The sequence below is a fragment of the Tigriopus californicus genome, chromosome 4 (genome assembly GCF_007210705.1).
Source record: "Tigriopus californicus strain San Diego chromosome 4, Tcal_SD_v2.1, whole genome shotgun sequence".
Taxonomy (NCBI): domain Eukaryota; kingdom Metazoa; phylum Arthropoda; class Copepoda; order Harpacticoida; family Harpacticidae; genus Tigriopus; species Tigriopus californicus.
In genome coordinates, this window is record NC_081443.1 from 4,273,832 (window position 1) to 4,300,993 (window position 27,162).

The following is a 27,162-nucleotide window of genomic DNA, read 5'->3' on the forward strand; positions in this document are numbered from 1 at the left end:
ATGGTGAACGTGGGTAAAGTAGGCCCGGTCCGTTTAGTTCGAAACATCGGTGGCCCTGTATCCCTGATTGGCTAGGTGGACAAGACTGTTATGGTATTAAAAGTGTTCGGGGGTAGCGTTCAACATGGGCAGTAGACGGAAGTCAAAACGATGGACAGAGCTCAAGGTAGACGACAACCTCTTCTTTGGTTGAAAACCAGATCTTCGGCCATCATTCAAAGCGAAGAAAGAGAGGAAGGGGGGGGGGTAGGCTCTAACAACAGCAACAACAGCTCTCTGGATTCTTTTTTGGGGGGAGGGGGGTAGACTCGGCCCAGTATTATTGTCAATGGTTTTCGCCTTGGGCCATTATAGGATTACTCCACTGCCACGGGTTGACCTGTACCTATTCAACACTAGCGCATTTGATGGATTTTGAACAACCAGCCCTATCCACTGGTGAGATCTGTTTTGAGTGCCGGAACATTAAGTAAATGAAAAACTTAAAAAAGTGGAATGGTGTAACATGCCGCACTGTGATGCCAGCCAATGAGAATGACACTTCCAATATCAATTTGACCATCCCTCGCCAAAGCCAAGCTGTTGCTCCCATCGTCTGAATGTTTTACCTGCACTCTGGCATTGTCAGATCCTATCGAACTCAGGGCTTCTGCAACAGCTTCCAAAAGGATAGAAAGAGAGAGAAGAAATATCGGGCACAGACAAGGCCATCTACCTATCTACTACACCATTCACTTCGAACCGAGCCCTCTCTTGTGTTAAATTGGAGCTCTAGCAACACCTTAAACACTGTCCCGTCTTTCTACTCGGCCCAACCAAATTGTCATGAGCGTTACTTAGGCTCGAATTTTAAGGGCTGAGCAACAAGTATGTAAAGCAACTTTTTGATAACATAACCTTTTGAGAATGCGAGACACACCATCTTTTTTACTTTTGTCTATGAGTTGTTTCATCTTGGTTTCAAATTGGATTGCTAAGAGGGTACAACAGAGGATCGCCTTAAAGTTGGTTGCTTCTCCATTGACGCAAATGTGTACAGAGACGTTTCGCTGAGGGCTGGGCCTCAAATAAGGCTTGGTTCAATAGAGGAGTATTGTCAGTTGATATCAGACGAACCAGTTCTCAAGAAGGAAACAGATTGACCAGAAGTTAACTGAACCGAGGTCTGGTTTTGAAAGGATAAATTTGGTGTCCCCACAGGACCCTACTCAAAGATGAGATGGATGTTTGAGTAACTACCTAAAAGGCAAAAGTTGTTAGCCAAGGGGAAAAATTGGTTTTCATGTCACAACCTCGCATCAAGGGGTGGTAAAATGTCTTCATAAAAACAATAAAGGGGAGTGTGTGTTTTTTCTTGGTAGATAAAGGGTAAAGTTATTGAGCTTTAAATAATTTTCATGACTTTTGCGTTGCTTCTAATTTGAAATACACGTGAGTACTTCTGACCTAGAGTAAAATAATATTATAGATGCCTACACTTCAGTTTTCATTTTGAACGATGTCTGCATTTAATTTAAAGGATAATCCAAGATGAATTGATCTTCTTTTTTCTACCACATCTAAAAAGAGGAAATCTGTACGAGTGAAAATTTGGCCTCTAGCAACCATTACCGAAAAAGAATATCAAGACTGGAGAGATACGGGCTCAAACTAAGTATCTCCGGGTCAATGTCCTACAACTGCGTACTCCCAAAAAACCATTTACAAGTTAATTAGGCCCAATAAGATCATTTTCCCTTCCCATGTGCCCCAAGTAAAGATTTGTTTCCGAGGGAAAAAGACCCCGGCTCTATAGCACTTTCTCCGTTATGGGGTGCTTGAAGGCAAATACTCCATCTCTTTCCTTCCTTCCTGGTTCTTTCCTACACTCTCGGTGGCATACGTAGGTCCTTGCCACTTCTTTTTCGAACCACGCACTCACGTAGTTCAACGTTTTGTGGTGGTTATGGCGAAAGAAACCGTCAAATGGTGGTGCCTCTCCCGCCAACTTTACTTCAGGCTCTATAGCTTAACTAATGATTATTTGTGGAGATGAAAGTTCGTATCAATCTAGCCAAACAGTCTCAAATTCTTCTCTCAAGTTTTGTCTTTTGGGTGCGAAAAGCTCATCCAGTTTCCAAGGGAGCTTAGATATAGAGTAGTGTCTCCTCAGTAGGCGATTTAGCGGAATTGCTTGGGATTCCAGGAAATTCTCCTATGCTCTTTTATATTTACCTGGTAAAGTCGCTCCTGTCCTGTTCGTAGTAGTGTTCTCTGTTTTCGCATCGTACTCGTTGTGATAACGCGGGATGTTGCATTTGTTTAACTAGTAGTCATGGCAGGAACTTGTAGATGAATGTATGCTGTGATTGCAGCTTCTTTTCCTTGTGATCCAGACTGACATTTAAGAGTACGTAGGCCACAGTACTTCTAAAGCACTGAAACGCAACCCACCTTCACCAACCATCTACGTTATGAGGAATTTCCCCGTCTCAAGAGTATTGAAAACTTTTCTCACCCACTAAGTGGATGTACTTCCTAAAACTGGTACAAGAGATTGAACCGCGTTCATAGCGAACTCCTGTCGACGGTCATTCAAGGATTAACCTGTACAAATATGCTTCCCAGTAATCTTGTTTTCAATCTTTGCAATAAAGAGAGTCTGATGGTGATGAATGTCGAGACCATGTCTTCCATGGCTTGTTCAGCCATTTTCTCTGTCAGTTTAAAATCCTTACTCAATTTAACCTGGTGCAATTGCTGCTACGAGCGCTAGCTACTTTGGCTTCTTTTATTCAGGCCTCACTTCTGCCCCATGTACATACAGTGTACCAACCAACCAACCAACTACCATAGATGGTTGTTAAAGATAAGCAGCAGAAAGGGAAGCAGCAGAAGCAGCAGTTTGACAAAGCTGCTCTTACTGCTGCCTTGCCTTTTGTGCCTCCTCCTCTAAATGGTAGGGAATGAAGTTGGTTTGAAACCAGCTGAGTCTAGTTTGGGCAAGGAAACTTTTCACCTACTTCACTCACGGCTCTCGAGTGTACGTACATTAAAGCTCGAGTTTGAACCAAAAGTGCCAGAGTGAGCCTGACAGACAAGAAGCCTTTTCAAATCCATTGTGATCGAAGGATCGACAACAAACAGCAAAGTAGAGTAGTTGTAGAATAAGCTTTCATGTTACCCAATTCTGTTGATCAATAATGATGCAATGCTCTTCTCTTTACTTCTCGTGCTTAACTGTGGTTTGAATGTATTCAGTTCAGGGTTGATAAATAGACATGAAATATTAAATCAGTATCTGGTATGAGTGTAAAGGTAGAATCATCTATATGGCAAGGCAAGCAATAAGTTTTTAAGCATTATTTCTTGAATCTTTTGATACTGGATAAAGGCCCCTTTTTTGTTTTTCCTTGTAGCTTCTTTCAATATCCTTGAAGGCCAATGCTTGCTTTTAGAGGCCAGAGGAGAACTGCTTTGATCGAGTGACAATCTGTTGGCATTTTGACAGACGGAAGATTTTGTAATAGCTCTCAAATCGATTGCCAGATTTTAGTGCTATTTATTCCTTCACTTGGATTAAAGTCATGGTCACCCTTGTGCTACTACATTCTTCTAGACTGAGTCAATCATGAATCAGACATCATGCCGGCCTTTCACGACCGAAATCGGACAAAAAAATCACTAGGCTGAAAGTTGCACTCCGTTCAGAAAAGTCCAACCCAAAAACAATGGCCTTAAAATATCTCAAGAGGACAGCGAAGAGAACGAGCCACATGCATAATCGTTGAAAAATACTTTTCATGGTGGCTCTTGGGTGAAACGTTCGCACTAGGTGCCAACTTTACTTCATTCACAGAACATGCTGTACAATGTCCAGAATGTCTTGTTGAAAATGCCGAGTATCGTTTAGAAGGAAAGTCAATGTGTCGGATAGAAAATGCAACTCGCATTCAATTCACCTTATTTCCAAATATTATCTTAATGGACACTCCATGTTATGATGATTTCTAGACAAAACTCCAAATGTGTTTTAATGCTCGCATTCTCAACAAACTGCATCAATGGAAAAATATTAGAAATTAATAAAGATTGGGATGAGATACCCTCCCTTACCCGATGTAACCCAACCAAACACATGATTGCATACTTGAGCTTATTCTATGACCCTTTCGGTGCTTTGCTGCCAATTTGAAACAATTACATGGACTCTCAGTAATCAGTTCTTACACCTTGTTTCAGGCATTCTCCATTCCCATGGGCCATGATAAGTCGGCCAATTTCTCCTTCTCTCTGTCTTCCAACGATGATGTCAATGGACCGCAAGGCAGCTTTGAATGTCTATCGTCGGAGCCGAGCAGGTAAGAACTACAGCTGAACTCTTAAACGACTGTGTCATTATCAATATTGTAACCAGGGAATGTTTGTCGAATTTGTCATAATAAGGTTTAGCTGTTGATGTGATTGTTATTTATTTTCGCGATCGAGAAATGTCATGGCTCCCTTTAATCCCTCATAATTCTCAAAAAATCCATCTGAGCAAGATTTTCAAAGCCGCAAAGGGAAATGCACCTCTAAGGAATGACATACCTTGTCATAATGATGGCGCAAAGTAGCCTCCTTCAAATCGATTGCAATCTTTGACATCGCGATAAGAAAGTACTGATTGACTGCACCTGGATCGATACTTGAAAACAAAGCCGAATAAACATATATTCACCATTCCTTTGTAATGGGTGTGTGGCAATTCCTGAGGCCTTACCTAACAAGGCTAGCTACAGGTTGGAAACTTTGTAATCGCATCAGGGAATGTGTGCTGTGCATCAGTGAGTTGCGATACGTTGGAAAGCAAAAACCTATCCTTCTTTGGCTGGCTCAGTCTGAACGAGATTGATTTCATCTTGCGTGGATGTAACATTTGGACTCTGCTGCATTGATCAATCTGAGAGGGCTCGCCTCTTTCCCCTTAGAACATGACGAACATAGCTAACTCCCAGAAAAATGGTCACGATTGGAGTGATTTCGGATCAGGAAGTAGATCGCTTCCAAATAGCAACCGAAGTCCATGATGGTGATCTATCACTGAAAGAAGTCTAATAGGACGAATTGGTGTCGTATCGGGCTGATATTTCTATATCACATATCCTCAATGAGCTATCTCTTGGAAGTGGAAGCAAAAGTAGTCCTTGTGATGAGAGTCCATCTCCTGACATCGATTCCACTTCCTTCAAGTTGGCTCTTGTCCTTTTTTTCTGGGCATGTTGGCTCATACGATCAATCCCTTTCATGCATACTTAATTAATGGCGAGGTTTCAGAACATGATTTCGGAAGAATTTCGTCATTGACACACAAAAAATCGATCTGGTTGCGTTTCGCCTTCTCTCAATTTGGACTTTTGCATCATACCGACCTTGCCCTACGTTCTGGATCAGGTGCATGCACTTCATCTTCAACTCACGTCAGGGGATTCGAAGCTAAAGTGTTTTCCAAGAAAATTGAGTAAGATAGATTAGCTCCAATGAGCATACTTAAATAGATGGTAATGAGTAATGTACTCTCCTAGTGATTTACACATACTGTCTGTACATGCCATACACTATAAACTTAAAATGGGGGCATATTTACCTTGCTTTGACATTTACTCATACTGAAGGAGTCGCAAGCATGGAGAAAAAAGCTCCAGAGCAGGTTCGATGATGAAATCCTGACTTGAGCTATCATCATTTAGATCTATTGTCTTGTTTTCTGTGAGCATATGATCCCTTTTTAGTCCCTTTTTTCTCGGACGACAAGGGAACTGAAGGGTATTTATTGCCACATAACACGCCAATACTCTAGGTCAGTGTTTCATATCATCTGGACGTGTTTAATGAGGTTACATCTTCTTTTACATTTTAAGGCATTTCAGCCTCGATTAGAGATTCCTCCCTAAATGTAGGTCACCTCGATGTTGGGTGTGTGACGCTCAGTTGACAACGTGATTCCATTTTGTTCCACAAACTTTCGTCTAAATTTAGATCGGCATGCTCCGAGCCTTTGCCTATTAATAAACACACGTTCTCCTCTCTGACGTATGGTAAAGAAACCATAGGAAAAGGCGCCACACTAGCTAGCAGAGGGAAATTTGGAAACAATTTGTTCCAGCCATTTTTGGTATTTCAACCGTTCTTTTTCATTTGGTGAGCCTCCCAAAAGTGATTGAGCCCTTGAAATGGATGATGCGAAGAGACCTTGGCCAAACCGGGTCTGCATTGCCAATCCACGTCATTGGAGGCTGGAATTGTTGTTGATTCCAATTTCAAATAATCATCATTGCACGTAAAAAATGCATTGCATGGCACAATGCCCTCGGATCCAAAAGAGTGACCCAACTTCTGCCTCCTCATCGTCACTACTAAATATTCAAAAATGAAATCCGAAGTGAGCCCTCCGTTGCCTTGTATACTTGGACTTGGCACATGTACATGCATTGGATTTCAATTAAGTTTTCAAATGTAAGGATTTAGATCGTTCCTCATGTGGTAGTGCTGGTGGTGGTAATGATGGCCCTCGGGTAACTTCGCCCAATTGATGGAGGAGTTTGACTGTAAACAAAGCCTCTCTTCGATATCTTTGTCTCTTCAAAGAATACGCCACAAAGAGAAGCTTCCCTAGTTCTCCCAACCAATATACGTGTACCAGACATGTGTGAGCTTTTTAGTGTATGGCAAACCGGTAGCGGACGAATCTCAGGCTAGCGAGCAAAAGACGAACAAACCAACCTCCAAGGTTTGGTTAAAGATTAATCGTACGTCTAGAGAACCGACTGTGGATTTGAGGTGTCGGTGTTCACCTACAAGCCACTGGCGTTGGCATTGTCTGTCTATCTAAGGTTTCGGAGTAAAGGATCTGTCAAACTGTACACAGTCTACTAACACGTCAAATGTTGGTTATTCTGATCAAAAATTTTGAAACTTTGATGTAATGTGAGAACCAATTCCTCTACATATTACATTACATTATGAGCTCAACAGCTTCGCGGAGAAACATTTGCGGGTTTTTTTTTGGTCTTCTTTTTTGCATTATAGAGCATTTGGTTCATTTCGTAAGCCTCTTGTTGACGTAGTAAGCGTGTTTGTAGTACCTGTTGAAATTAATTCTGTGAACATTGAGCAAGGATAAAACCTTTGTTCTATATGCCCCAACTTTGACACGAACCGAATCCTTTCCAGTCAGATAGAATGAACGCAAAGTAAAAAAAAGTAGTTGAATATTGCAGTTATTTTTTCGTCCATTGTCGTCCCTCCCTTGACTATCTGCCTTTCATGCGACCGTTCATGCTCCATCGTCCCTTTGGCCGTCCATAGGTACATCTCTACCACCTAAACTCGACATGATCATCTTCCTGCACATTCTCTCGTAGCACCTACGATGTGCGGCGTAGAACGTCAGCGTATGTACGTACGAGGTGAGGTGGGGATGTTTGCCCTTGCCTCGGACCACCTTTACTTCTTGAGGAGGCTAGAAGCAACAACAACCGCCACGAACCATCTTTAGATATGGATGGAGTGGATCCGCGTTTCATTCTCACTATCGAGCTACACTCACTCGCCTATGTGTATTACCATCAACAACATTGCTGGCTTTGGCCTCCTCTGCCGATTGCTTTCGGCGTCCAAGGTCAAAAGCTATCTTGGCTTGTTACAACCACTGATGCTGTAGCTGTTGTTGGTCTTTGGTCGAAGTAATGGTGATGGTGGTGTTGCTACATGAGCGGTCCTTCTGAACACACTAACGTTGTACTTGTTTCAAAGCTCCACATCACTTGGCCCACCCTTGCTTGGTTCTTGGAAGTTGGTATTCGCCACACTGACTTCACCTGGAGCTGGGAGTTACCGGGCTTACTGAATATGACTTAGGATTGCTGCTGCAGGTCTGGATATGTATGCCGAAGACTCTGGGCAAAAAGCGTTACCTGCGCTGAACTCTAAATGATAATCAGAACCCTGGCAATTGGCTCAAATCTTTTAGCATTGTTTATGTGTGTGTGTGTGTGTGTGTGATGATTGAAAGCCATAGTATTGTGAGCAATCAATGGATGATGCTCCACTTGCTTAAAGCACCTACAGAATTACATTGCTCTATTTTTTTTTCACCACTGCAATTGATCATGAATCATTCCAGGGTTTTGATCTTCATTGAAACATAATCGTATCAAATGACCAAACTAGAACAAACCCGTTTAACAACTGTAGACAGTCTGCCACTGAATAATGATGTTGGGATGTACGTCGTTCTTCCAAGATTGTCGTGAGACTGGAGGAGAGCAAAATTTAAGGATAGTGTGCCGAAAATGTATTTTGCTCCCAGGAAGCCCCTGGAAAGATAGCGGTGCTTGATGTGATACCCTGTACTCCTGTTGCTAAGTTAGAATGTTCGTAAACCAGCAAGGCAAGCAATGACCTCTGATCTTTCATTACAGGACTCTGGTATCGTTGGGAACCATTCCCGAAAAACTTCACGTTCAAGCCTCGGATGATGCATATAAAAGGTAACAACTGCAGTTATTTCTAGCTAGGTACTACGTTCTTACATATTCTGGGTGTACTGGCCGGCTTGCTGAAGAACCGAAGACCAAACATTAATGTGGGTTGGCCGCTTCTTTCGGCGTATTGCACTTTGTCTTGACTTGGAAGATCTATCTGTGTGAGCTTGTGTATGTGTATGCACGGCAACGCTGTTGAGAGGAGAGGCTATTATTACAGCTACTGCAGTGGTGTTCGTTCATGTTTGGTTGCTGTTAGGTAGAACAAAGACACTGCCACAACCATGGGCAAGTTAAATGTCATCGAGAAGTGGATTTGTACCTCCACCGGGTATTGTTACTAAAAGGGATTATCTTATATTTATTTTTTCCTCTTTTTTCGAATACAATAAGAAATTTTGCTCGAATTATAAAGTTCTAGAAATGTGGCTTAAATATTAGTTCGAGTACCATTGTTTTTCTTATCCAGCCGAGACTAGCCTCCCAGCCCTTACTGTGAAGCCCATGGAGGAAAGTTGAGTGTTATGTAATGAATGTAACTTGACTTGGTTTTGAAATCACAAATAGGATTCAATTGGAATGGAGGAAGAACCATCGCTATTTATAAAAGCCACCGTAGGTTTACGCTCTTTTAAGCTATTATTTGCGGAACGTCATGGACTAGAAAAGCTGACCAATCTTTTAAGACATGTCAAAAAATAAACAAGTCGATCAAGTATGATACTTGCTGTTGCAGTTAGCGTCGTCTAGCTGAAGTGATCTCGTATATTTTATGGATGGGCCTAGAATCAATAACAAACACTTGTTCGCTTTCAACATTATGTCATCACCTGTACTTTTCTGACACCTTCAAACCGTTTGACTTTCTCCACGGATTTGTCAGCATTGAATGTGGCACCGAAATGAACGAATTCTTGATCAATAACTTTCCTTCCAGGTTTGGTCAGAAAATGATTGAAGCAAATGAGGAAAAAAATAAGCGTACTACGCAATTGTTGGAACAGAATTGTGGCAAGGGATTGGTGGCCTCCAAAGCTAAGTTTGTCAGAAAGTCCCGCCCACATCTACCTGTGCCCTCAAACAAACTCTCGCCGCATCCTCGGCTCCGAGATCCAGGAGGTGGGTCAAATCTGCCACAGAGGACCCGCTCACCGACCATCATGCACTCCTCCTCAACCTCCTCGTCTTCAAATGCGTCGGCTCCTCCTTCGAGGGCTGTCGCTCCAAATTCCTCTTCCTCCTCCTCCTCCTCATCTTTCCTGAGCGAAACTCATCCGATGCTGAACCGAAGTCCGAAGGGACGCTCGATGATGAACTTCAAGCCCCATTCAGAAATCATGAAAAGACCTCTCAAGGAACGAATTATTCATTTATTGGCTGTGAGACCCTACAAGAAACCCGAACTATTATCCCGAGTGACACGAGGTGAGTTTTTCCCCGCTTGAAATTGATTTCCTTGGTCCTATGGCTTTTCCAGGGCTTCTTATTTCTTGCGTAGTTAGAACCGACGTTTGCAGCGAAATACTTGTGTTCGTGATGAGACATGCTATTTAATGTAGAATACCTGGCTTCATGTTAATGCCGTTTACTGCGTTCGGGTTTCTGAGCAATCTGTCCACTCTTAGGGAAATAACCACATTTTTTTGAACAACAAGCACCGAGGTCTCGAATCATTAACGAAAGTTGCCACTTTCTCTTCCAGATGGTATTCGGGATAAGGACAAGAAGCACATCACCATGATATTGAAACAAGTGTCATATATGAAGGATAACTGCTATTTCTTGCTCCGACACATATGGAATGATGTTTCCGAGGATTGGCCATTCTACTCTGAACAGGAGCGCCAAGCCTTCCGTCGAAGAAAACCCCAAAACCTCACACCTCCCTTTTCGGATGGCTCAACCTCGAGTTCAGGCCACTCCCCTTCCTCCACCCACGCTGCCTCACCGCCGAGCTCAATTAGTCCCAACGGCACGAGTAGTCCCCAAGGGCGCAAGCGAGGGCCTGCTTTTTTCGAGGACATCGCTGCCAAAAAGAGACGCGTGTCCAAGTATGTTCGACCAGCTGATGAGCGGAACAGCAGTCCGCAAAAGACGGGAAGTCCCTTCCAAAACGCCCCCCATCAAACGACCATCCTTGGGGGTGTGGATCGTGGAGAGGGCCTTAACGACGAAAACGAATCTGTGATGACTAACTATTATGGTGGTGATGGCGGCGCAAACAAGCAAAACATGCCTCCTTGGGATGAGTATACGCCCAACTCAAGTCCCGAGCTCAACAAGAGCCCATCCCCATCTCCATCTCCGATGATGGAATCTGCACCTGTGAGGCAGCAACCCTCCCATCCTTCTACGACTCCCCCTCCCCCTCCCGCTAATGATTCTCCAGCTCCTCCACGCCTTTCACCGACGAAGGAAGAGAAGAAGTCCCCACCAAGCTTCATGAAAGAGTTCACCAAAGTGGTTTCTCAAAAGCAACGAAGAGCATACAAGAAGGAATTTGATGTTGATTACCAGACCTACACGAAGTTGCATTCGCAATTGAGCGAAGTGAGGCCCAAATTTGCAGCTTTGGAGTCTCAACTGAATCAGGAAAATCGGGAGTCCGAGACACGACGGGTAAGCACTTGAGAATCAATGAAATGAATTGTCCCAATGACCTACATGCTTTTGTTACCAACAAGCTTTGCCGCGTCTTGGGATGTGTTGCGGTTACATGTGCGAGGGGCTTTATAACCGTGATTTGAACCGTTCTTTTCATTGCAGCGCATAAAATCAAAAATCCATGAGGAATATAAGGAGTTCAAGAGAATGAAGAACTATTTCGGATATCTGCACACCAAATTGGCCCACATCAGGAAATTGGTCAACGAGTACGATCAGACTGCAGCCACAAAAAAGAACGCCACTCCAGCTGCTATAGTGCCTCAGGTCTCTTAGTGGGCTGCTTTGGCCAATCCTTGACGATGATGGCCATTGATTGATTTCCAATTCAAACACTTCCATGGGGCATTGTTTTTTCCTCCAGAAAAAGAAAAGAAAACCCGTTGATGAGATATATTTAAAAAATACATACAGATCGTGTCTCCTTCCATTTCCTGGTGTCAAGGCACTACTGATCAAACGTCGAAGAAAAGGGCTGCTGTCTCCTACTGACATTAATTCGGTGATGGTCTGCAAGGTGTCATGCTCTCTCCCTTTTAAAGTGGACTACCTTTCGAGGCCACATATCGACCAAGTGATCTTTGGTTCAAAGACTTGGCTGAAAGTGCGGTATGTGGTTGTGGGCGAGTGTGGCCTCTTGAAGCAGTGTGTCTCCAGAAACTTTAAAACGACTACAAATGTGCATTACTATTGGTTTTATCCCACCATCGTTCTCAACCTGCCATCATCTCTCGTGAGGAAGAATCCATTACATTTCAAGTTTAATATGCACTCATGGTTCTGAATATCGATCTATTCGTCTATCTCCTGGTCTTCGTCTAATGGGCAGAAATGTCCTTTACCAAGAAAGGAAGAGAAGAAATTGTCTAACAAGGACCCCAACCCATCCAGGTCTCGCTGTTCTCCAAAAGACTATCATCTTTCCTTCAATCCCGACCCCAGTGTTAAGCAACCACCCACCCACACCTACCAACCCATCTTGATCCCCGAACAGAACTAATATAAAGTTACTTAAAACTGATGAAGACGAAGAAGCAACTCTGAACTGTGATTCAAAACAGGACGTTTCTCTTCGACATCAACCACGACGACTACAATGATGACCCGTATTATTCCCATTTTCCCGTGCCATTAGCAATTGCAAGCAAGCCAATCACGCCATGAACTGCAACTTGAGCTCTGAAATGATTATCAAAGATGGTGGACGATAATTACCATTCCTTCGATTAATAACACAACTACTACCACTTCTACTACGACTATTACTACTACTACTACTGATACTACAACTATTGTGACGAAGACCACTATCACTATTGCTTCTACTTCTACTTCTACCTGCATGCAACTTGACGGACACAAAAAGTCATTTGTCAAATGTGGTCAGCCTGAATTCACAAAAAAATATCACGGAGGCCTTTCGCAAGCCTGGATTACATATGTAACTGACACGCCTCTTTCACAAAATATGAAAAAAAATCTTACTCGAATTCTCCAACCCTCTCTTTCTCATATCATAGTTGATATCAATCACCATTTGACATTCAATAAGAGACACGTCCACCTACCCAAAACCACAAGATTCATACACAACTTTTCGTTTTTCTGCCCACTTCAGGCTAGTAATTGTTCTCGTTTTCGTTTTCCCAAAAAATACAATATATTCTTGATCATAAACACTACGCTCTTGATAATAATAACAACAATGATAACCATCCCGAAGGTCCCTATTCTCTCCCGGAGATGGGTAGAACCACCACCCAAAACACAATCCTTTCGGTTTCTAACCGTAGTCTGTTTACAGGGGAGAGGCCCTTTTATATCATTATTGTACTTGTTACCAACGACCTCATTCCCTGGTAATTCTTCTTTCGCCGATTGCCAGGTCCCTTTCAACCCTACTCCTACCAAGACCGAATGTTACTTGCTCTTGATCGAATTCCAGCCATTTCAGAATATTTGCCGATTCTATCCAAAAGCCGAAAACCCCACTCCCCATTGCATCATTGTCGTAGTTGTTGTTATCATTATCATCCTCGTCATTATTATCATCACCCTTATCAACAGCAACGTCATCTTTTCTTTTTCTTTGGTCCCTCTTTCCCGATTCTCCTTGTTCGTGTCCGATGATGATCTTACCCACGAGATCATCCTTGATTTCCGAAGGAACCCATGGATTCATGGGGTCAACTTCCTTCATGTTTTTCAATGCCCGCCGTTCTTCATTTTTTGAAATAGGCAAATGTTCAGAGGATTTCAACTTCATTATATTGCATTTATTGTATGGCTACAAGCAAGAAAGCAAATGAGCAGATAAAAAACCTAAAAAAAATAAATACAATCTGCCAGACCTACATCATAACTCGGCCTTTATGCTGCGCTCTTTTATTGATTCGTGGGAGACTGAAGAAAGTATAATCAGTATTCAAAACCGAGCAACAACCCTTTGTTCGCTTTACGTCTTTGAGTCTTTTTCAAACAAATCGTTGAGTTCGCATTATTCCAGTATTTTGCTATGCCTGCACAAATGGCCAAACTGGGCTTGTCTTGTTGGTTCTAAGGTTCTACTTCTCGAAGGACAAGAAATGAACCGGCTAAAAGCTTCTTGAAGTGAAATCATTTTAAACTGTCTCCTTACTGAATTGCTCTGCTCGATTACGGAATCTGATCCAACCGTCGCACCCGAAAGAGAAATCTCGCCCTTGCCATTATGGGCCTCATCGCTCGGCTTCGTTTAGATTCATAGAGGTTAAGATTGGCATTTTATTGTTCTGATCCCAAGTTACAATTCCGGTCGTCTCTGTTTTACTATGCATTTCTCATAATTAGGACTAATTGGGAAAACAATGATTTCATTAAAGCTTAAAAAGTCAAAAGCAATACCATGTTCTGTTGTTAAGTCTTGACCTTTTTGACTGTTTTGCATTAGAGCAATTTAGTCCTTGGAGCCTTTCAAAATGTATTCTTTAAATATTCTTGAAATATAGATCGTCGCAAATGAAGGCAAGTCACTTTTGTAACATGTATTCAAAATTAGGACTTTATCACAGAAACATTCAAGTTCAACATGATCAAGTTCAATTATTTGGCGAGATCGTTTGATCATTTTCGTTGACTATTTTTTCATGCATTACTCGTATTCTCAAAATATTTCAACAAAAGTGAAATGAACCTTCTCCATGAGTGAGCTTCAAGTTGCAACTTGGTTCTCATTGCCTTTGCCGGGACTGGGTTTACTCCTGTCGTTCTGCTTGCTGAGGTAGGTATCAATGAAGAGATATTCTTGTACTCGTTGTGCACGAAAAAGGGCCTTCAAACTCCATTAATCCGCATGGTGGGTATGAGTAACGCGAGTTGTATGAATTTGAATGGTTCCATTTCATTGGCTCTAGCTCCAAAATCCCCATGTTTTATTTGATCTCAAATGCCCATACCAAATATACTCATTTTCGATTTCATAAAAAAGACCATTTTTTATTATTTCAATCATCTCAAATCAGCCATGACAAAAAAATGAATTTGAAGCTTCTATTTTCTGCCAGGTGGTGGAAATTGGCTTGTAATGTCTTCTCATCCAAGGTACCTTCTCGAGGGCAAAAATTTGAAGGAATTTCAGCCATTTTCTGCCACTTTTCTCTGCCAGGTGGCCACAAATGGCTTTTAGTGATTTCTCATCCCAGCATTCAATATTGCTAAAAAAGGTTGCATACCATCATCCATCATGTGAAATCGGCTATGTAAATTTAAAAAAATATCTTTTGAAATCTCCAATTTACACTTATGAAGAGTAGTTATATTATGATCAATGAAAATTTCAAGGAAATCAATGAGGCCTCAACAATGCAATTTTAATTAAGTTTCAAGCGTTCGCAAAACGTCCAAATGTAAAAGAGTGCTTGTTGAATGCATTTTCTTCAAAAATCAACTGAAAGTGTGCTTTGATATTTGCGAAACATATTGGATCATCTCCTCCAAAATGGCCAAATCCCATGTCATCAACATGGTTTCCTGTCTAAAATGAGTGCAACTGCTCAGCTCATCAAATACTTGGAAATTATGAGAAAGGAATGACGAGGCATGATATTGCAGACGTTATTTACCTAGTAAGGGCTTCGATAAGGTAGAACATGGCCTGCTTTTACAGAGGCTCTTTGACCTTCTCACCCCCCAAGAACTTCCTAAAATGTATTAGATCCTTGCTCACAGTCAGGAAACAGAGGGTTGAAGTGGACTATCTCATTAGTGACCTAGTTGAGACCACCTCAGGCATAACACATGGCACAATATTCGAACCCATATTATTTATATCTTAAATATGTTCATATGTGTTCATAAGAATTCCTAAAAAGCAAAAAGCAAGAAAAAAATATGCTGATGATACCAAGCTTTTATCATTGGCAGCAATGGTCAAGATTGTTCCTCTGTACAGCAGGATCTTCAAATCCTATCCATGTATGTATTGCATTGCATTGGATCCGACTTTTCGGATGCGATCGGATTCGGATTCGAATCGGATTGACCAATAATTTTCGGATTCGGATTTGGAAAAAATTTCGGATGCACAGCTCTAGTGTGGACTAGTGATAGGTTTCGATCCGGAAAATCAGCTATTTAGCTTGAAGAACCTCTGGTAGGGCTCCCATTCCAACTAAAAAGGGTAGAGAAATGAAGGCCCAATTTCAGCAAAGGGTTTTAAAGCAGCCCTGGTTCCGAGACCTAGAACGGCAGGTTTGCGTTTTGCCACTCATTTAAGGAGTTTTTATTTTGATATTGTATTCTTTTTAGCTTGTGATGGGAGCCCTAACAGAGGTCCTTTAAGCTAAAAAGCTGACCTGCCGGGTCGAAACACATCACTAGTGTGGATGTCGAAAGAGGAAAACCGGTTACAAAATACCCTATCGATTTTTTACGTGCAAATCAATTTCAAATCCACCCTCTAGTTTCAAGAATATATTTCTAACAGCCTGTACTTTTCTTATTGTGCACTCTGATCCCAGAGATTTATTTCCTTGTCCTCTTTCACATCAACAAAGGCGAGAGACAGAGACAACTTGAAGAAGGAGCTGCATGTTGACGAGGATTTAGGGCCGTTTGAGTGGATTGACTTGTCCAATCAAAAAAATACGCCTTCACTACCCCCTAGAAACAGATCATCGAAAGAAATGTTGTGCAAGCATCTGTCTAACTCGTTGAACACTTTAAGTTGTATTTGTTGTTCATGTATTCGAAAACATCTTAAAATCAATTTAGAGTTAGAGTTTGCTTTGTTGTTTGCTCATGAAAAGTGTCTGTACATACTAGTTCAATTTTCAATGTTTAATATTCTCGAATTACACGGGACAATTCTGGCAGTGCAACAAATGTTTCATTCTTTGAAGGGAATCGGAAGATATCCAAAAAAAGAGTGAATCCAGTAGCTCAAATATGAATACGTTTTCAGGAAGTAAGACAGTGAGTCTGTAAACGATGCGATACAAAGTATTATTTGTACACGTCGACGACAGATTGCCTAAGACTTGAAGCTTATAACTCGTTTTTCGAGGAGATGAACGAGAGCTTCACGGTCTTCGCTAAGGCAAAAATTGTTGACAATTTCCATAAGAATGGCGAAAGCTCGCTCAAGGTCTTCGAGAACACAATCATTCGTCGCTTTTACCAATTCCAAATGTACTTGATGTAATTTGGTCCGGTTGATTTTGATGATTCCTTTTGGTGAACAGGATTTTGAGTTTTGCAGGGATTTTGCAGGAAAGGGGCGTGGGTTCTCGGCGTGGTGCCCATTACTTATCGAACTACGAGATTCGTCCATCTCGTTGATTTCGTCTCCGGATTGATCTGGACGGATGTCTCCTCCATTTGAGGTGTGGCCATTAGTCTTGCTTTCCTCAACTCCCTCGTTGACATCCTCATCGGCATCCTTGTTATCTGTCTTCTTCCGCTTCTTCCTAGCTTGCTCGAACCCTTTCGCCCAGCTGCTTCTTTTCCGGGATTTCTTCTTCCTTGGACACGGCGTGGCTGAGTTTGTGGGTGTCGATTCTTCAGCTGGGATGTCTTGAGGCTTTTCTTGGACACCATTATCATTTGAATCTTTCGCCTTTTTTTGTTTAATCTCCTGGCATTCTTCTTCAAAGTCCGAATCCATTTCAGCCTTGATCAGGGCGTAAGCAAAGTCTTGGAGAGCCTTGGCTCGATGGCAGATTATTTTGTTGGTCTCATAATTCAGATCGTTATTATAAGCTAATGCATTCTGAGCAATTAAGTCGATGTCGTCCAGGAAGTCTTGAGCACAAAAGTATTCTTCATTATCTAATTTGGTGAGCATTTGGTCAAAGTCCATGGGCGTCTTCACAAAGTCAAGATAATCGTAGACCTAAAACAGATCAAGGGATTAGCTAATGTTTGGATGACATTGATGAGGGAGAAAAGCTAAAAAGCGGGCAAATTTGCAGATCAAGTCAAAGTCAGGTTTCCTTTTCTGCGCCAAATTGTTTCTTCAGTTGGAATACTTCCGTCTTACAATTGTCTTCATCCGAATACACGCGTGGAAAATGTTCCCCCATTTTCATTCTGGGACTAACAAAGCCAGGGTTTATTTTGCTGTTTCGAACGGGCGAAAAATGTTAGGCAATTATTGCCAACAGACACTTGAAAGCTCGTCTGCCTTAACACTACAACAAGCGTCAATCAGAAATCTTGTTTCCAAGGGGATCCATTATAAAATGAAACGGGGTTCACGGCCGTAAGCTTGTCTAAGCTTGCTTGGCCTTTCCCTACTGTTTTTCAATAATGATAGCCAATATTTTTCACAAGAATTAGCCGTCTCGTTAGGGAACCTTGGATGCACATAGGATTGGAACTCACCTCTTCGGTGTCCACAGGAATTCGGAACATGAAAAATTTCTGATCACGATTGATTTTAGTCCATATTTCCCTGAAAATAAATCAGCCCCATTAAATATCGTTCATCTCTGTGTTAAAAAAAAAAACAGATTTCCAGTCTTACCGAAGGAATATGCGAAGTTCACGGAGTCGAGTTTGTTCTTTCTTTTTGATCTTGCGAATTTCTTTCTCAGTCAATTTTCTGGCTTCTTCCACGGGAAGAACCTCCAATGGCTCCAAGGCTTCAGTAACTATGGACATTTTAATTGGTTCGAGAGCACTCTCGAAAATGGGATTGAAGAAGGCTTGTCTGGCCTCGGCGTCTGGATTCTGACAAACGAATATTTCTTTGCGATCAGTCTTAAACAAATTTTCGAACTCTTCTTCAAAGTCATTGCCATGTTTGGATGTCTCAGCAGAGGCCAAGAATAACAAGCTGGCTGTGGGAGGAATATCACTAACCACAGATAAGAAAGTCTCCTTCACAGAGTCCGTCATAATGCGCCAGAGGCGCTCAAAATGAGGAAGATAGAGAACCGAGGGAATGGTCCGCTTAGCCTCATGGACCACATGGAGTAGAGCTTCCTCAGGGGACCGAGCAGAGTTCGAATAGAGGGCAGGAATATCTAATTTATGACAGGGTAGTTTCTCGAGGTAATGCAAAATGGCAGGACAAATGTACGTGGTTAGGCCTTGGCCTTTGGAACCAGTGATTAGCAATCTGGGTCGAAAGTTATAAGTCATTTGATCAGCTCTCTTTTCTGCACATGGGAGCAGGTAATGAACCCTGGCGCACACCTCATCTACAGTGGTCTGCAACAATGGTTTGAGATCGTGAGGGATAGGAGATTGATGTTGATCTTGAACACGATGAGTGGAAGGAACCATTTGTTTCATGGCAGCTTTGAAATCACGATCCTCTACGAGTATCTTGTTCACATCAATGGCCAGCTTTTGATTCGTTTGATAAACTTGTGGGTATCGTCGTCGAAGAGCCAATAAAGCAGCCTCGGCACAGAGACCCTTTAAATCGGCCCCGCAATAGCCTATAGTCTCGTCAGCCAACATATTGACCACATTATCTGGGACTTGAGGGATCCAAGACTTGGTATGAAGGCTTAAAATTTCTTTCCGAGCATTTCTCGTGGGCAAACCAAAACGCAATTCACGGTCAAAACGACCCGGCCGACGAAGAGCGGGATCGATGTTTTCAATTCGATTGGTGGCTCCAATGACGATAATTTCACCTCGGTTGTCCAACCCATCCATGAGAGCCAATAAAGTTGAAACAATACTGGAATGAATTTGATCTTGCCGGGAGGACCTGACAGGGGCCAAACCATCGATTTCATCAAAAAAGATAATAGACGGACGCATTAGGTAGGCTTGGTCAAACAGGAGTCGGAGTTGGCGTTCGGATTCACCAATCCATTTACTGAGACAATCCGCTCCTTTTCGCATGAAGAAGGCTACTTTGCGTCCGTCATTTGAGCATTCAGAGGCTAGCGCTCGAGCCACTAAAGTTTTTCCCGTGCCAGGCGGGCCATAGAACAAAACTCCCCTGGGTGGGGCAAGAGAAAAGTTCTTGAACACCTCCGGATAGAGCAATGGAAATACGACCATCTCCTTCAGACTGTCAATGTGCCTTTCCAATCCACCAACACTTTCAAAGGTCACACCCATGTCCATCTCCATGGGTGATACATCTGCCAAACTGGCGCCCACTTTTTGACGATCACGGAAAATGGCCTTGGACACGTCATCTTTTCCCAGGTTCAAAGGCAACAATTTGGCCCGCTCAATATTCATCCGCTTGGTTTTCCGCTTCTGGAATTTCTCATCGTCCGTCTTGTCGTCTTCGGAGCTACTCGAACTGGTGTCCCGATAACGGACTTGGTTCTCCTTGGATTGCTTCGGAGTGGGTCTTAAGGTTCTTCCGTTAGCATTGGGTAAGTTGTTGGTTCGTCTAAGTACGTTATTCGGTCGAGAAGAGCTTCTTTCCACATTTTCCTCTTCGAAACGCCGAATAGTTTGTCGGTTCTCACGCATGTTATAACGATTGCCCCGTCGACGACCATTGAGACCCGCAGACCCGCCATTCGCATGAAATTCCTCATCCGAGGAATATTGATCAAGATTGCGAAGTTCCTGGGATCCACGTCGAGAGGCACGGCTCGCATTTGGTTCAGGAACTTCATATTGGAATCGGTTGACGGGCATGCGACTCCGCATGGGACGACCATTACGCATTGTAGCACCGACACCCGATTCAATCACTTGCACTACCGAGGGACGCTCGCGGGGCTTTTCAGCGGCCGTTTCGGCTTCATCCCCCGTCTGTTCAGACTCAGACTCGGCCGAGGAAGGCTGGTCGGCCGGTCGGCTACTACTCATTTGATTTCTTTGCCGAAGACTACGTCGTTGGCGGTGATCGGGGGGTGGTGGCTCCAAATGAGAGGCTTCGTCCATAGCTTCATCACCGTGCTCCTCGACGGCCGGTAGCTCTCGGGTGGCGGTAACGGGGGTTACTTTGGAACTCTTCGGACTGCTGGATTGTGGCCGCCGGGCGGCTTCGTCCGACTTGACAACGGCCCGTGAGGTTCTGGGCGACGGTTGATCCGTGATTTCGTCAAAATCATCCTCACTAGTCAAGGTTTCGTGATAGCGCTGTCGTGCTTTGGACTGACGTGAGCGGAGATCGCGGGTGAATCGGCGTTGAAACTCGCTTTGTTCGTCCTCAGATGTCAAATTGTGCAATTGGACTCGACGCAATCGCCGACGACCGCGATAGGGCGAGGCCGCCTTAGCCGAGGGCGAAAATTGGACATGATGACGGAAAAAGGGCGATTCGGCCCGAGGACCCGCACTCACCGGCTCCTCCGGGGTAGGTTGCTCTTCATCTTCTCCGACATCTGATCCTTGAGGAGCGCGGCGAGGGCGATGATACTGGCTGACGCGGCCGTCTTGAACCATCTTACGGTGCAAGATTACATCATTGTGCACCATCCAATCCGTACCCATACATGTGTAATTGAGCTTACGCTGTCGACTGGAACGACGAATCACCATGGAGGCCGACAAATCCGGGTTGGGCTCAGCTAGCACCACGGGCAGGGCAGCCACGGGCGGACCACTCAAAGTAACAGGGCTCAGACGCGGGTCGGGCACGACCCCAGCCGTCATCGACGGGGTTTCCACAAAGGCCCGGGAGGTAGAAGCTCGTCGAGCGCGTGGAGACAAGGCTGTAGGCGAACGCGGCGACTGTCGACGGGTCGAATGCGAGGGTGAGGACGAGGAGCGCAAGCCCACCGGAGCGGCAGGCGACGGCGAGGCCACCGTCGAGGGTAGCGAGGAGCGCGTTTGTCGCTTGAGTCGGGGCGGAGACATCCTGGGCATGGGTACAAGCTCAACCACACGATATCACGGGCCAAAGCCGACCAAACGGCGAGCCACCTAAAGCGACACTTGGGCCGACGCAGACCAAGTCAGCCTGATTTCAAGGCCTCATTTTTTCTCCCCTTTTGTCTTTGTTTCTTTCTTCCCGTCCCTTTAGGGGGCTCTCTTCTCTCAGTGGGAGTCAGGGGAAGTTGAAACTCGACCCCCTGGCCTGACCGGGTGTGTGGATTTGGACCTCGTTGGTGTCGACTAGGATGCGGTCTTAGCTCTGAACCGACCAGGCGTCGTTGTTTTGCTGGAGTTAAAACTAACAAAAAACACACCGACAGCTTTCAGCGTGACCTAACAAAGTGGAAATGAATCCGATGACGGCCAATTGACAAGATAACCATCCACAAGGCAGTCAAGAACAGCCTTGGCCAATGGCATCGATTTGCTATTTCTGGCCTTCAATGAGTGATACCTTTTCCAAACTGCCCATGGAGCAAATTATTCCCATTGAAATCATAGACTTTCCGGCGCATAAATGCCACGCTGAGAGAAATATTGCAGTGGGCAGCGTCTGGGCACCGCTAGAACAGGGCTGCTAAATTGGTGACATCTCTAATTTCCGTTTAGCCATGGTTTGCCAAACTACATTTTTCTCTATTTTAAGAGAAAAATGCAAAACGTTTTCTGACCAATTTTGTGTGTTAATCTGAAATCAAATCTTCAGTCATTGTATTTAGGATTCATGGAGGCGGTAGGACCATACAGGACAACCAGTTGGTAGTTTTTGCCCTTCCCGGTTGGTGTCCCTGCGTTCGTGACTTTTTCACGCTGCCCGTTCGTGCTAAACGTGCGCCAAAACATCGAAAACAAATTTCAATCAGCTGATGTTTTGAAATGACATACAAAGAGAGTCAAATAGAGAGCGCTTGGCCAAGAAATACTTCTCATTTGGGTCTTTACATGTATTAAAGGGATTAAAGGCTCGAAGCTCAGAAGCGTTGCGAAACATTGAACAAAAAAAATTGTAAAAGCTTGTCTTGCAGTTTAGCAATTTCCTAGCATCATTTCATTGAAAAAATGCCTCCCAAAAAAAGAAAAGTTAGCACAAACCTCACAAGGAAACTAAACAAGATGGTGTTGACGATGTTCTTTCATTGGATCCATTTGCCTTTCCATAACATTTGTAGCCACAAAGTGATTTCCGTTGGACTAGTTACTTTACATTAAGCAAGACAAATATTGTAGTAGCTTCTCAATCTAAAGGGAATTTAGCCAAATTTTTTCATATACCAAGACTTTTGGCACATTAAAAGACTGTTAACTGCAGTGGATTGGCTAGCACAAATCATGAAATTAATTAAGTACATGTAAGTATGAGCTAATTCCATTGTATTCTGTCAGTAAACCTAAATGTATTGATTAATGTTATTTATTCTGAAAAGCATTTTCCCTCACACTTTTGAGGAAAACCAATTCACAAGTCTCGAAAGTATTGAAAAATTTTCAAAAGGGAAGAGATCAGTGCTGCCAGATGTGATGATTTATCACCAAACTGGTGATTTTTCAAGTAATCTTGGGACAAAATTTTGCTTCTGATGATTGGTGATTTACAACAAAAAGTATCCAGAAATCTGGTGATTTTGAAAAATCCGAAAAATCCAACTGTGTTTGGCTATGGTTGGCTAAAATAGGAAATCTTTTTAAAAAAAAAGTACACATAGGTTTGAAGAAGATTGTAAACATATTGCAAACCACCCGCTTATGTTTTCCATCAATCTGAAATAGCTCTTTTATCTTTGCAATTTTTTTAAGATACTCTATTTCAAATATTGGGACTTAGTTTTGTTTGAATAATGAACTTCGTCTTTAAAAATCAGGCATATCTTAACGTGTTTTCATTGGGGGTAAATGGTCATAACGTGGATGGATGGCTAATTTCGGAAAAATTCACTTACCATTACCTTTATGAAACGTGAAAAGTTTACATTACCTTTATGAAACGTGAAAACTTACTTTTCTTAATAAAATTGTTCTGTATTACATTTGCTACGCTCTAGCATTATTGTGTTTTAGTTAATGAACTGAGACGTGTCTTGTTCACAAAATATCAAGGATGTGCAAAATGCAGATCAGTCTAGGAGGTAGCATGAACAAGGCAAGATCTGCTCGCAAGGGAAAGCAGGTTCAAATCCCAATGCTGAAAGATATCATGATGAAATTCTCCTTTTCATCTACGGGTTGCTTGGTAGGGAAGGCAAGAGCAGCCCTCACAACCTCCAGAACGTGTTGGTCCCTATGTTTTGGAAAGTTTATTTGCAAATTTTTGTGCAAATTCGGTCGATTTTTGTTTTTTGCTGAAAAATTTGCTGTCAATAAAGACCATATTTATCTGGAAATTTTGGCCGGCCCTAATAATGAGAACCACGGACAGTCTTAAGCAACTTGATTTTTTAAAGCATAATTATAGTTCATTCAACTTTTATGATGATTGTAATGATCGGTGAGAAATAGTTTAGGTCCAGTGGCCAAAGGGTTGAATCTCGACAAGCCATTGAAATAGCCATCACATCATTGATATCGTACATTTTCGATAGGTAGTAGCCCTGGTCTTTTTCCTTGATCAACGGACCAACAAACGACCTAAAAGATCATGTCTTAACGACCCAAAACAAAATCGGTTATTTCCCTCAAAATGAGACACACAACCAAAAGCGATCATGGAATTAGTTGCCAATTTTGAAGGACTCTCCCTCACGACTTTGATTTCACGTCATCTTGAGATGGTGAAGTTGGTTGCTACAGAGTTATGATTTGTCAGTCAAACTCGGGTTCATACATTTGATACCCTTATTATTTTTCCGAATTCTTCATTATATATGTCGTGACAACAATGGTAAGCTTGGTGTAACAAAAAATAGTTCCATTTTCTTTCTTGCACGAGACCAGAACCAGATGCCAAAGGTATGACTTAATCATATCAGAGTCATAGAATTCTTCTGCGCACAGTGAAATTGATGTTTCGATTTCAATGGAATTATTTCGATTTTTGCGCCTTTTTACCTGCAGGCGGCAAATAAAGCTAAAAATGTCAGAAACACTTGTGGACTGTCAAATAGCAGCTATCCTTTATGAGCAAAAACAAAAATATCTGTACCCTTACAATGACATCTGCCTTGAGTTTCTAGGCAGAGCTTTTCCCTGTTTAAAGTTATGCATAATTTATTTATTTTTTCTAAGAAAATTGAATTGCCTTTTGTCAGAATCATAATGGGCCTGAAACATATGTATCGGCAAGTATGCAGGTAAAATGAAAGTTCATACGAACAATACTGTAACAATTCGTTCTAGGTTTTCCCTGACGTATTTAACAATTGCAAACATTTTTCGGCGGATTGCCCAAAACGCATGGGTTATTTTTAAGTACAAGTTGTTGGTTGTCGTTATTCGCTAATTTTGGGGTCCTTATACATGAGTTCAAATTTGGTCATATATTTCTTGCAACTTAAAAGTTTATGTTAAAATGACAAGCGACCTTCATTGAAGATATTTTGCTCATTTTTGTTCATTATGCTGACAGATGGTTTTAAATCGCAACGAAATGCAAAATAAAAGTTTAGACGAGTAAGCGAATAAGAACTTAAATTGAAACGATTGATAAGATAACATGCATGATGAAATATTATTGAGAAGTTCAAATCAAATAAGGGAGGAGATGTCGTGTAGTGGGTAGTGCGGTACCCACTATGAGAAGATCCCGGTTCGATTCTCCTTCGGCTTTTTCAAGACAACGATTAACACGTCAACCACATCCAAAGAAGGACATCCAAAATCCAAAGACGACATGCCACTGCCTATAGAAAATTGGACGATGTGATGAACGGTTTTGCTGACTTGGCGAAGATCATCCCTCCGACTATGGCACTCACCAGAAGAACGATGTTGAAAAAATGCCATGCAGGAATGATTCAAAGATGCACTCACCAACTCGTACGAGTGTTTAACAATCTATTAGTTATTTTTCTTTGGAGCCCCAAAAATCGGGGATGAAACTGGTTATTTTTGGCAAAAGTTAGGTGATAATCGATCCATTTCGTCTGGCAGCACTGGAAGAGATGGACAACTATTGAGCTTTATGGATAGAGATACTTCTTGCAGCTTTTGCCAATGTCCACTTTGAAGTATGATACTTGCAACCAAAAACATAATATCTTACTTTATGATATAATCTCATCCAGAAGAACATTTGTTTTATAAGAAGAACAATTTCTAATTGTGTGAAATACACCTCTTCAAATCCTGAAAAATATACTATTTGCTCAAAATAACCTTTTGTAACTTTTCGTAGTTCCCTTCAGAGTCTTAGGGTTCAAAATGAGTTGAACTTTTGAGTGAGAATATCATATGCACAACTCCATCAATTTTTACTGTGAGGTTTTTCTTTTGACAATTGTGATTTTCATTTTTTTTTGGAAAGTAAAACATTATGAAAAATCATGTGAACATGGATGCCATGTCAAAGAGTGCCGAATGTAATTGAACTTTGAAACTGAAATACTTCATGACTATCATGAAGGTTTTGCTTTCTAAAAAAGTGGCACTACTCTGGCTTTTCGAATTCCAATGAGCAATTTCAGCATCGATTTTGCACAAACTAGCATCGCCGGTTGAAAGGCACCTGTGTAGCCTGGTCTAGAGCCACTATAATAGAAGAGTACGCGCATGAGATTTTTGGTCCCAAAACGTCGTTTCCATTGTACTGTGGTTCTTCAGTTCACCCCCAAGGCGGCTTTTCTGTGTTATGTATTTACTTCATTGTTGTAAAAACGTAGCAAGAAAATAAATCGGGTGCAATATTTTTTTTAATTTTATAGTCTCTACGACCGTAAAATATAATAATTTAGATGATTCGGAAGGTTCAGATTCACAATTGATGCAACCTTACCCTGGATTGGCAAAAGTGATGCGTACATTTTGTTAAACTACCATTTGCCAAACTTCAACTTAAGGTAGAGGTAAGTGTAATTTCATTCATATTCATTTCCTTCGTTTAAAAATGTCAAGTTTAATGGAATCGATAGTGGAGTAAAAATTGAAAGTTTGTTGAAAACATGAAATAACAAGAATGTTGGCATTCAAAAACATGCACCGATACGAACTTGGCATTCTGAATGGGCGGACACAAACTTCTTTACTAAATTCCAACGCGCCTTCAGGCATACATCCCTGCATTATGCGTCAGACCAGGGAGGTAACATTAGGTTAAATCAGTGTCGAGTTTGACTACACGTTTGAATCAATACTCGAAACATCCGTTTGATGAATAAATGTAGACAAGTAACCCTAAAATGATAACACAAATGTAATGAAAATAGGCTCCGTTTGTACCTATAATCTTCACCATCATCATTATGAACAGTTTACAAAACTATATACAGTCACCCTTCAGTATCGCCCGTTTCCGGCTCATGTGCATTGAACGTAGAAACCTTTGACTTGCCTTCAGGACTGCCAAAGTGAACTTCAAATATGGCCCAACGCATCTCAGAAAAAGGTGATGGAGCTAGCATCATCCCATTAACTCAACAACACGCACACAAAATTTTCGTTGAAAAAATGAGTTTCTTACTCCATCCTAGAAATTAGAAACTAAGTCTTGACATTTGCTATGACAAATATTGTTATTGAGGCGCACATTTGGCATCCCTGTTAACCAAGCCGAAGCAGGGTT

General features: G+C 42.2%; 2 protein-coding genes across 2 annotated transcripts in view; one reads left to right on the top strand and one right to left on the bottom strand.

Annotated features, from left to right (window-relative positions):
- The window catches only part of LOC131878805 (RNA polymerase II elongation factor ELL-like), a 15,022-nt gene extending 1,492 nt beyond the window's left edge, over window positions 1–13,530 (top strand). The window contains exons 3-7 of the mRNA XM_059224933.1: window positions 4,222–4,340; window positions 8,442–8,510; window positions 9,442–9,929; window positions 10,207–11,123; window positions 11,271–13,530. Coding sequence (XP_059080916.1) covers window positions 4,222–4,340; window positions 8,442–8,510; window positions 9,442–9,929; window positions 10,207–11,123; window positions 11,271–11,444 — 1,767 coding nt within the window. The 3' untranslated portion in view covers window positions 11,445–13,530. The remainder of the gene's footprint in view (window positions 1–4,221; window positions 4,341–8,441; window positions 8,511–9,441; window positions 9,930–10,206; window positions 11,124–11,270) is intronic.
- Window positions 13,531–16,469: 2,939 nt separating this feature from the next.
- On the bottom strand, window positions 16,470–21,442 carry LOC131879114 (ATPase family AAA domain-containing protein 2-like; the record flags this gene model as incomplete). Its single annotated transcript, XM_059225331.1, is given in 3 exon segments — window positions 16,470–17,538; window positions 18,030–18,099; window positions 18,172–21,442. Coding segments are annotated over 3 exon segments (4,194 nt in total). The 3' UTR covers window positions 16,470–16,677.
- Window positions 21,443–27,162: the final 5,720 nt, after the last annotated feature.